General features: G+C 35.9%; 1 protein-coding gene across 4 annotated transcripts; it reads left to right on the top strand.

Moving 5' to 3' along the window:
• The first annotated feature begins 303 nt into the window (after positions 1-303).
• On the top strand, positions 304-7,893 carry LOC113287227 (lysine-specific demethylase JMJ18-like). Of its 4 annotated transcripts, none has more exons than XM_026535912.1 (12): positions 304-322; positions 1,767-2,051; positions 2,417-2,488; positions 2,867-2,944; positions 3,063-3,593; positions 3,668-3,892; positions 3,980-4,141; positions 4,776-5,144; positions 5,230-6,280; positions 6,428-6,531; positions 6,746-6,946; positions 7,271-7,893. In XM_026535912.1, exons 2-12 carry the CDS (start codon positions 1,773-1,775, stop codon positions 7,613-7,615), a joined length of 3,417 nt encoding a protein of 1,138 aa, XP_026391697.1. In that variant the 5' UTR covers positions 304-322; positions 1,767-1,772; the 3' UTR covers positions 7,616-7,893. The 4 variants fall into 4 exon arrangements, with proteins under 4 accessions (XP_026391697.1, XP_026391696.1, XP_026391695.1 ...); XM_026535911.1 differs by lacking the exon at positions 304-322 and adding an exon at positions 417-568; XM_026535910.1 differs by lacking the exon at positions 304-322 and adding an exon at positions 683-700.
• The last annotated feature ends 4,081 nt before the right edge of the window (positions 7,894-11,974 follow it).

Raw genomic sequence — 11,974 nt, 5'->3', positions numbered from 1 at the left:
GCGTATGCATAATCCGTTAGACAGACATTGTTAATAATTTCATATAATTATGGGTGTCACGGAACTAAAAATTAATTGTGGGTCTGACAATGAAAATATTATCTTTTTTGGACCTGCGCCTAATTTCTGAAAAAATATTTTGGGCCTATAATTAATTTTTTGGGACCTTACACCATGATTCCATGGGCTTTATCTTTCTACGGCATTAGAACACCCTTGAAATCAGGAGAGTCTCGAGGACATGAAAAGTTACGACTTCATCAAATAAGAGATCAAAAACTTCTGTAAGTTTCCTAGAATATAACAATCCTTGTGTCACAAGGTATCCTCCTGATCATGACTCTGACTCCCTTAGAAATCATGCATATTGCACCACAAAACATAACATAAGAATATATTGACACTGTTTTATAATATCAAAAATATTCCAAGGACTAAAAAGTAAAAATATCTGTTCTAGGCATAGTTAGAGACGGAGACAAACAGGAACAAAAGGGAGATCGAAGTAAAACACCATAATAACATAATAACACGCATTGTTCAGTTTTGATCTTTAGCTGTTTTTAAGGTATAATTTTATTTGTTTATTTTTAATGCTTTTTAAAAATTGGAGTATGTTTACTCTGTCTTTATTAGATTAATAATTAATTGAGAAAATAAGTACTTTGGATTTAATTATCTTGGATCTTAATCAATTATGGTATAAATCTCTTTTTCGTAATATGATGAGTTTGTTTTTATTCTTTTGTTGTGATTTTGTCTATATGTGATGTGTTTTTTTTCTTGTTCATGTTTAACATTGATTGAGTATTGGTTGAATTTAGTATGATAGAATCCTTGAATCTGTGGGATTACTCTGTATCTATAGAGTTTCTATAGAATTCAGATTCTCAAAAGCTTATTAACTGAATTTGTATAGCCAGATTTAATTTTTGGTGTAAAAATCATTCCTTTTTTGGATTTCAAGGGTAATTTTATATATATATTATATATATGTATGGTAGTTGTTGATTCTTGTATGTTTGGTGAATTTGGTTTCTGCCTTTGAAAATATGTTTTGTTTAAAAGCAAACATTTTTTTTTGTTAATTGAAGATCTGTGATTTCTTGATCTTTTGGTCCATGAAACCATTGCATTAAGATTCTCATCAATGGGATTGCGTTTCCGTCCTCCGTACCTGATGATATAATCTTGTTTATCAATTTGTATGATATATTATTTGGAGAATTTTAGGTAATATCGTTGTATTGTTAGATCAATTATGATATATTTGTTTAGTTGCAGACAACGGAAAATTTTACAACTTACTTTTTGGGTTAATCTGTTGTTTCTATAATCAAATAATATTGTTCCCTAAAAAAGAAGAATCTGAAACATGGGTCGGTATAGTTTTATTAGCATGATGAACAACTAGATTTGGTATTTCCTCTACTTTTGAGCTTTCTAGAAGGATCAGGGTTTCTTGTTCTTTTGTTGTGTTAATTAACATGATGAATAACTTGATTTGATATTTCTTTTTCATCGCTATACTTGTGACCTTTCTGTAAGGATTAGGTATTTCACGTATTGGCTTCATATTATTATCTCATATGTATTTTTGTTTCTCTAGGTTCAGTTGTAAATTATTTTCAGACAAGATTGTCAATTTGCTAAATAGTGGAGCTATTTTTCTTTTTATTCTCAATAATTAGTTTCAGTATCACTGATTAAAATAAATAAATAATAAGTTTCAGTATCTTTAACATTTTCTTTATGTGTGGACTCAGATATTAATGGCCGCAAAATGTGTACAATCAATTCATGAAGAACACACATCATCCTTGACTTATGGAAGCTCTCCGTCAGAAATGCACACTGCCATTAAAAGTGAACTTGCCTCTACTGCATTACTTTCAGGCGGTCATGTCATGGCAGCTATAATTAACCAGCAACCATTAAAAATGGACACGGATAGTATCAGTGGTGAGAAAAAGAAGGATAAACGCTCTCGCAAACGTAGAAATAATATATTATGTCCTGGAGAGGAATCTGATGGTGGGAAGTCCGTGGAGGTTGATCTGCTTTTCGTCTTACATGACTTCCTCATTCTTAGTTTATAATGGACAGTTATGTTGTATACACTGGTTTCTATTTGTCATCTTATTCCTACTTCAAACCATGCTTTCGTTATTTCCCTCAATTGTTGTTGGGTGCAAGTATTTTTAATTGAGGTTGAGGTGATCCCAAATTGTATCCTATTGGAAATCACCTTTTCTTCTCCACTTGTTGACACCATTCATATGCTCACAGCACATATAATTCATGACTGTAATTTCAATTGTCTTTCCCCTGGAGTTCTAATTTAGTTATGAAATATGTTGTTACCTTTCTGCTGTTCATATAATTTTTTCTTCTTCTAATCATATCTTTCTTACAGGATGGTAATGAAAGACATGATCGGCAAAATGATGGCACCTCTGAATGCTCAGGTAGTCAGGAATCCCAGAAGGTATACATTATGGCTTAACCTTTTGCTAGATGTTAAATTGTATTTATAATTGACTTGGGTACGTGAGGGCAAATTGTGAAGTCCAACAAAGGTTCCAAGGTAAAACGGTAAGATCTATGGAGACACTTGGATAGGGTGCGAAGGTTGTTAAATTGCTATCATACTGCATTTGTAGCTCTACACACAGGCGCATGCACACATTTTTGTAGATTTGCTTGCATAAGTGTATTTTGTTTTATAAGCTGCCGGTTTATTTTTATAAGCTGCAGATTTATTTTACCATCCATTATATCCCTTGGGATTATTCTGAACCGTAAATTTCAAACTTTTGAGTGTCTAATCGACTAAAATAAGCCTTCATTTGATTTGTTAAAACAGGTTTCTGTTAGGTGGAACCCAAATGGATCATGCAGACCCATGATTGATGAAGCTCCTGTATTTTATCCTAATGATGAGGTATGTTGCTAAATGTTACACCAGTAGTTCGTTAACATCTATGTAGAGGTGATGGTAATCTGTAGAAAAATAAAATAAAATAATCAAATTGTTGTTCATGTGATGTTACAACCGGTAGGAATTTGAGGACACACTAAGTTACATTGCAAAAATTCGTGAGAAGGCAGAACCATATGGAATATGCCGTGTCGTACCTCCTCCTTCCTGGCAGCCACCTTGTCCTTTAAGAGAAAAAGGTATATGGGAGCAAGCTAAGTTTGGTACTCGGATTCAACAAGTCGACAAGCTTCAAAACAGGGAGTCCATGAGCAAGAAATCCCGAAATCGTAGCCACCGAAAAAGGAAGAGAAAGAGGCGCTCAAAGATGGGATCGAGCAGGAGGCGTCCCAAAACAGAAAGTTTTGAGAGCAATGACTGTGCTGCCTCTGACACAGATGAGAAGTTTGGATTTCATTCGGGTTCAGATTTCAGTCTGAGCAGTTTTCAGGAATATGCCAATAATTTTAGAGAAAAGTATTTCGGGACAATGTATATTGAAGATAATATAAACTACTCCGGTGATGAACTTAACAAATGTTCGGTGCCATCGGTAGAAGAGATAGAAGGTGAATATTGGCGAATAGTTGAGAAACCAACAGATGAAGTTGAGGTACGAGGAGATATTATATTTTAGTTTTCAATTTCTTGGAATTTGCGTGTTATGCTTAATACATACAATTTCAGGTTCATTACGGAGCTGATCTGGAAACTGGGGTTTTTGGAAGTGGATTTCCTAAATTATCGTCCTTGATTACTGAAAACAATACAGACCAGTATGTGTTGTCTGGGTGGAACCTAAATAACTTTCCGCGGCTACCAGGTTCAGTACTTTGTTTCGAAGGAGAAGACATATCTGGGGTTCTAGTTCCATGGCTGTATATTGGCATGTGTTTCTCATCATTTTGTTGGGTAAGCTTTGTGGAATTAGTATGATGAATTTTAGTGCTTTTATAGAACTTAAAATAATGAACATATGTGTTCTATGGTGTTAAACAGCATGTCGAGGATCACCACCTTTACTCGCTAAATTATTTGCATATGGGTGAACCTAAGATTTGGTATGGAGTCCCTGGAACTCATGCTTCTGAATTGGAGGATGCTATGAGAAAACATCTACCTGATCTGTTTGCAGAACAACCAGATTTACTTCATGAATTGGTATGTGAATGCTGCACTTCTGGTCATTAATTGAAGTATAAAAATTTAGAGAACTAGTGCTATTATTCTTTTTTTATCAGGAAAAAGGTTATAACCTTAATGATAAAAGAAAGGAAACTAAAGGAATATTTGCAATCAGTTCTTAGAGTTCTTATAGACTCAAAGGCAGAACATTTTTGAAATGTCACACCATAAGGAATATGGCTTCTGTTGTTAAGGCAGTATAATGACCTGTGTGATATGAAACACTGATTAGGAGGACCCAAAAAGGTTCGAATAGGGAATTTATGCTTATGCTTTTCTAAGACAGGACTGCCTCAACTTTAAGTTGTTGCACTAGGATACTATAAGGTAGGTACAAGGCTGTATATATTGGCAGTTTTAGTTTGAATTTTTAGTTTGAAATATCTCATTTAGGAAAAACATTAGATCAATCAAGGAACTTTATAATGAAAATATGGTGCTGTTCAATCAGTTCTTTTTTCTTCATGGACCAGTCTACATTCTGTAGTTCCATTTTTTTCACCTTAGTATGGTTTTCTTCCATCCTAGTTTAGGTCAAGCCATTCGTTCACTTTCTTCTGCTGCTTCATATTTGATTTCATGCATCGACTTTGTTCCTTGCCTCGAACAGGTCACCCAGTTATCTCCATCGGTTCTAAAATCTGAGGGTGTTCCTGTCTACCGAGTTGTTCAGCGTTCTGGAGAGTTTGTTCTGACTTTCCCTAAGGCATACCACTCTGGTTTCAATTGTGGATTTAATTGTGCTGAGGCTGTGAACGTTGCTCCAGTTGACTGGTTACCACATGGACAAAGTGCAGTAGAGCTGTACAGTGATCAGTGTCGAAAGACATCTATATCCCATGATAAGTTGCTTCTTGGGGCAGCTAGGGAAGCTGTTTGTGCTCTCCAGGAGCTCTTAATCCTTGGAAAGAAAACACCAAGAAATTTTAGTTGGAAACGTGTTTGTGGGAAGGATGGGATACTTACTGCAGCAATCAAGGTAAATGTTTTCTTTATCTGTATTATTTTGGGACGTGGGTTTTCTTTTAACTTGAAACCTGATTACATGTGACATTTATTTTCAGACCCGTGTACAAATGGAGCAGGAAAGAAGAGATGATCTTCCAATTATTTCACGAACGCGGAGGATGGACAGTGACTTTGATTTCACCAAGGAGAGAGAGTGTTTTTCATGCTTCTATGATTTGCACCTCTCTGCTTGTGGTTGCAAATGTTCATCTGACCGCTTTTCATGCCTAAAACATGCAAAAGTTTTATGTTCATGTGAACCAGGCCGGAGATTTTTCATTTTTCGCTATGATATGGATGAACTAAACACCCTAGTTGAAGCTTTGGAAGGAAACTTAGAATCCTTGCGGCGTTGGGTGTCGGAGGACACAGCAGCTGATGTCCAAAAGCTGGATCCAGGGAATGAGATATCCAAGTTCGAGTATACTAACAGAACGGAAAAGCAATCTTGTTCCAAACCGAGAGAAGAAATCCCAAACATGAATGACCTTTGCAAGTCTGACAGTTGTTCCAAGGATGTAATTCACTCAGAAAATAAAGTTGATGTTAAAGGTATGGGATCAGACCGATGCTTTGATTTGAATTTCCAGAGTGTGTCTGATGATTGTGAATCAAAGGGACCAGAAGTACACGATATTTGCATTAGAAAAGCCTCTACCATTTCTGTGGCCGACAGTTACACATCAAGCATTAAAAAAGAAAAAGTTCGTCGATGTTCTGATGAAGCTGTAGAGCCTGAAACTATGAGCCTTGACAATAAAGAACAAACTAAGGGTCAGCTTATCCGAGAGAATTTAAGTTCTTATTGTGAATCTGCGGTTTCTCACTTCGATCAGTCAACTCAATGTGCAATGGACGAAATGCATCCTTGTACATCTAATGGTCCTAAGCTGTTCGGAGTTGACCTTGTAAGAGTTTCACATCCATGTTCTCCTGTTGCATCAACTAGCTCTGGAAGAGCCGAGAACAAAAGATCCAATTCAAACATAGAAGTTTGTCCGACTGATCAAATATGCGAGGCACAGAAGTTGAATGTTGAGCCTCTAAATCATGGAACTGTGGTATCTGGAAAGCAATGGTCCAGTAACCTGATCAAATTTCCCAAAGGTGTGTTGCACAATTACCTTTATCAGACCGTCGGTCATATTTATTTATTTATATGTATATATATTGTGTGTGTGTTTTCCTTTTTCCTTTCTTATATTTGTATAAACTTGCTGTAACATGTTTAATATTTTTGTTTCGACATGGCAGGATTTAAAAGCCGAGTCAGTTACCTTAGTGTAGTTGATCCAACAAAAATGTGTAGCTATATTTCTGAAGTTGTGGACGCTGGCCTCCTTGGTCCACTATTTAAGGTTAAGTTTCTATTGTCATTCCATTTAATATTATAAAGTTTGTGCTGTGCCAAGAATAAGGATAAGAACACATAAAACCTGCGTGTGAACTACCACAGTAGAAACAACGTACCAGCAATATACTTGAGATCTATGGTTATAATTTTCTTTTCTTAGCCCCCGTGTTTATTATTCTAGTATTACTTATATTTGGTAGTTTTACACATTTTTTCAGGTTACAGTAGAGCACCACCCAGATATGGTTTTCACTAATGTCTCGGCGCAGAAGTGCTGGGAAATGGTAGTAGAAAGACTAAATAAAGAAATTCAAAATTATCATTCTTCAGGTAGACAAGGTGCATCATCCTCATTGCAAGATCCCCGGAGCATCAATGGTCTTGAAATGTTTGGATTGTTGTCTCCAGAAATTGTTAAGGTAAATTGAACATCCTTCTCTCTAAAAGACTATGGTGGCATTCATTCTTTGCTGTCACAGCTTCTGAAATCTGACTTGGGTCAATTGGATTCCAGACTGTTGGAGCCGCCGATTCCAATTCGAGTCTGATATTTAGCATCTGACTTGAGGATCGCCATTGTTGGGCATCCGAAGTAGTCATTAAAGGACATACGTATTCCATGACCTTAGTTAACACAAATGACAGACATGTTCCATACCCTCATATAGTTAGAACTGGACTCTTGAAAATACATTTTTAAACAAAACAAAATCCAGATTAACTAAGTTAGAAATTGTTGTCAGGTTACCGAAGGTGTTGATGCTTATTGTGGCTTGGATAGTCAGCATTCAAGCGAAAAAAGTCTTTATGCCTTGGATATCGTTAAGCAGAATGCAGGATCAACTTACTCTCACGGGAAATCAATAAATAATAATCTCGATGAGGATTTGACTAGACAACCCCATAATAAAAAGTTAAAAATGGAAGTTGATCCATCAGTTGCTGATTTGCATTCTGTATTAAAAGAATTGCTTCTCAAGGCAAATGCCGACCAACTGGCGAAGATTCGTAGGGTATTCTCTAATGAGTTGTCTAGTACTGATTGGAAATCGGCGTTCAAGTTTGCGATTGATGAGATTGAGAATTAAACTATAAATAGCCATGGCATAGAAAATCAGAATAAACATTCTTTTCATTTATTTATTTGTTTTGATAATTTTTCCTCCTTAAGCATCACACAGGTATGTAGTGGTAGGTCCTAATTCTTTATTTATGTCCACGGTGATCATGGGGAGGTGTAAAATTTGTCTTCTCGTGAACATTCGAGGTCTTTTTGTTCTAATTGTTATCCCATTTTTACTTCTCACCATTACCGAGTCTTGTACATAATCTATTCCACTAATCAAAAAGGTAGTAATTTTTCTTCTGACTGTTGCGCCGTGCTTGTTGTACTGCCTTCTTCTCTGTTTCTTGCTTTTATTGTCTGTGTATGGATTGATTGAATATAGAGAGGAAGTGTAAGAGGTATTTATCGAAAATGCTTCCTAGCCCCCCCCGTTTCATACACCAAGTTTTCACTCTGCTTACGTGTCAAAACAGTATTGGTTCATTCTTTAAAACAGGCCTCCCTATTTTTCCTGGTGGGGAGGAATCATTGGTGGATCTGATTGCCACATAGTGGTGCAAGATAGTGGGGGCAAAATCTGGGGTCCCTGTAGCACTTTCGGGTATCTAGCTTGCAAACTGCATTACCTGGTTTGCAGTCAGTCTGCTACTAGAGTTTAGATGGAATCCAGTCACATCGAAAGAAATTGAAAGATCCGCATCAGATGATTCACAGTGATGAACGGAGTTTGTTCGTCAGTTGGTGGGGATTTGCGCTCCTTCTTTCTTTTTTTTGGAGGTCAAGTCTGTGTCACCATCCATTGTTTTCTAGCGAAATTTTCTATTCAGAAAAAGGTCCACCCACTATACCCGGCATAGTGATAGAATCAACTCAAGCCTCTGGGAATTGGTTTCTTCCCGGAGCATAAAAACGCACTTGCTAAAGAATGTCATCTTAAAGGAAATTCGAAGTTGGTTTCCCCATGGAAGTCAAATCATGCCACTGTATTTAAGAATGTGGAGGGCATGGCATCTACAGTTTTCCTAGTGTTTATCTTCTTTAAAACCCTTGGAAATTATTCTTACATAGATAGCCATATGCAACTAAAAAATCTTGAAAGTAACGTATAAGAAAAGAGTTTATTTTTATTCAAAAAAGAAGAAAAGAAAACATGCAAGAAGGTGTTTATCTTTTTTAAAATCCTGGGAAATTATTCTTACGTAAGTAGTCATATGTAACTAAAAAACCTTGAAAGTAACATGTAAGAGAAGAGTTTTTTTTCTTCTTATTTTTTTCACTTTTGTTATATGGAGGAGGTTTTCGGATCAAGGGAGTGGAAAACTCGCAGTCAACTCACTGATTCACTAATGAGTTAAATTCCAATATTTTCAGGACCAAAATATCCTTTAAAGTCTATCCACTTGTTACTCGTACTAACCCAATGATTCATGATGATGCTCAATAAATTATCACTATCAACGACCAACAATACTCGTAAATTAAGCCCTAAAACTCAATATCATCTATGGTTCATCTAATGTAAAATCCTCAACATTTTGACACTTTATCACCGAAGCTATATCTTCATGACTGGTAAATTTATTAGAGATTTTGAATGTTGGGAAAGATGACGCTGAATTCTCAACATTTAACCATTCAAAGCGAAGAGAATCGAACCAAACATTTTGTCAATCTATGTACCCGACTTTGCTGGAAATATAGACTCCCAGGAACCCAATCGATTATAGCATGATTCTCTCTTATTTTTATGTAAGTTTAATAAGAAAAAATCTGTCTGTAAAACCTCGGTTCTTTGATACCAGTAGAAGAGAAATGAAGCATTCACGTTTACAATTTGGAACGTGAAATCCACATTTCTCTACAAGACAAGAGGCAGTGAAACGCAACATTTCACTATAGCCGTAGAGAAGGTGAAAATGCAATATTCACTGCCATTTCATTGATGGTCCTGCAGGTGAATCATAACGTTTCAATTTCCATTTTCCTTCTTCCAGTTTTGATTGTTTAGTGTTATACTCTTATAATAATCATACTTAGTCTGAATGTTAAGAAGGCATAGACGCCACATTTTTGCAGGCATACACACTTGGCCAATGGAATACACAAGGCCAACCAACCTATACGTACATGAGTACAATCAAGTTCAGCTAAAATGCAAGATGACGAGAAGAATTCACAATATACAAGAAGCATTATAAATAAATTGAATAAATCAGTGAGCAAGTAGATAGAGATGTTGAGTAATAATATCGATTTTTTCAGGTTTTTTAATCAAGAAACGACATGGTTTCCAATACTTCCTCAGTAAACTCAGTTCGAAAATTTACGATATCAACTTCTTGCTTTGATGTAACATTGTTGGTCAGTCTACAAATTTTCTATTGTTCTTTCTCTTGAATAAAACATAGTCCGACAAAAGGAAAGCTTTACATCTATTGTCAATCAGAAATTTTGATTCTTGCTGGCAGTTCCATAAAAAGTTCCTAACGTCCAGTTAGGAGGACACAGGTCTCTTGGAATAAGCTTGCAAAGTGGCCACAAGCTAGCTGCAATAATAATATTGAAAATATAAATGAAGCCAGTGTACCGAGTTGTGTGCTTTAAACTTAGTCTTCAATCTTTAAGAGTACGCAATTTTCCTTTTGATTAATGGTTGAAATCCTTGTAAGTCGCCTCCACTTCTAAGAAACTAAGATGACTATCAAAATTGCTACCATACTAAAACAGTGTTCCATCTTCCCAAAAAACTATTTTCCCAATTCCCGTTTACCTTGGAAATCGAGCATCCAATATTTCACGTTATTTAAAGAAAACGAGAACTTCTAAAAATTCAGAATGCCAGCTTAACAATCTCGTTCATTCTGGACAACGAGAAACTAATATTTCAGTAAACGAGAAAAAAAAAAGAATCATAACAAGTTTCAGACTTAATTTGGTTTACTGATTATAGATGAGGTTTTGTTTTTGTTACTATGACAAGTTCGTATTGTAGCGTATTTTCTTCATCACTCAATCTATGATATAGTACAACATAGTTAGCTTGTCATCAGGTTGTTGACAAAAGTAAGCAAAGGTATATCAGAAATTAATAAAATGAAATCAATTAGAACTGGGGTGAAAGACCTAGATGAAAAAACTATGTTCGATCGTACCGGCAAAGTTTTCAGATGATTTGAGAAAGAATTTCTAGGGTTTCTTCTCCAAAGTTTTAGAAGAAATACTCGAGGGTAAATTTGTCCTGCTCAGTGTAAATGTTAGACTCAGATGTATACGATGAGTTGACTCCGATTTTTCCACTCCCTTGATCCAACATCCCCCTCCCTGTAACAAAAGTGATTTTTTTTTCTTCTTATTTTGTGGTTTTAAGCTTTGTGTTTCTTTTTTCTTTCTTTTTTTATAATTTGTTTGTGTTTCGAAGCAGAGCGCTCCCTCCTGAATCCCGAATAAACTGGGTTTTGTCCTATCGGTTGAAAAGGCATCATAACCTAGCTATTTTTCATGACGGAAAAAAATGGGTGGCAGGGGAAACACAATCAAGGATAGGCATCGTCTACTTGAAAATCGGAATACAAAATCGACACCCAGTAGTATGTAAATGGAGTCACGAACCTTCTTTTGTTAATGCGACGGTTGCACGGACGCATAGACACGGACGTGAACATTACAAAATTTTCAAAAAACTAAGACGCGGACACGTATATACATATTTTATTTATATATACAATTATGTATTTATACCACAAAGTTAAGTGTTTTGATCCTAAAAATTAGAAAATGACGCTACGTGTATATAAATTTCAAAAGAAAAGAAAGAGATTGTATGTTTATACACACCGACGGTCAAGCAATCAATCACTATTAAACACATGACACAATTAAAATGCATTCTTAATAACAACACATGCCCAACCAAGGATATATGTGATGTTACAAAATCTTAATAAAAACCTAAATGATTGATCTAAGTGTTCGCATTTCTTCATTTAGTTAATAATAATAATAAAAATAATGGAGGAAGTTTAAATGAAAATGAAAAAAAGAAACACTACAAACTCGAGTCATCGGTGCGTCCAAACCAGATACGTGCAGGATACGCATATTCGTGTGTCAGACACGCGTCGTGTCGGCGTCCAACATGCATCCCGTGTCCGACATGCATGGAACGCTGACACCACTTCAAAACTGCAGCATCCGTGCAACCCATAATGCGTCATAAGAAGAAAAAAACTTAGAATTTTTGGGTGGTATGGAAGATCTAATTTAGGATGACCATCAAATGGATGGTTTACTAGCTATATATATACAAAAATGATTAACACACCCAAGGGGTTCTCCCGCATTTTGTACCGAGTAGAAATAGAGTGCGGGACCCACATTGCCA

This window comes from Papaver somniferum, chromosome 6 (genome assembly GCF_003573695.1).
Source record: "Papaver somniferum cultivar HN1 chromosome 6, ASM357369v1, whole genome shotgun sequence".
In the NCBI taxonomy this organism is placed as follows: domain Eukaryota; kingdom Viridiplantae; phylum Streptophyta; class Magnoliopsida; order Ranunculales; family Papaveraceae; genus Papaver; species Papaver somniferum.
Note: the sequence above shows the minus strand (reverse complement) of the source record. Positions and strands in the feature narration are given on the sequence as shown.

Excerpts from the sequence above, each read along its gene's own strand:
- LOC113287227 (XM_026535910.1), top strand. Across the intron at positions 2,945-3,062 it reads TATTTTATCCTAATGATGAG|GAATTTGAGGACACACTAAG; the intron begins GTATGTTGCTAA and ends TACAACCGGTAG. Across the intron at positions 3,893-3,979 it reads GTTTCTCATCATTTTGTTGG|CATGTCGAGGATCACCACCT; the intron begins GTAAGCTTTGTG and ends GGTGTTAAACAG.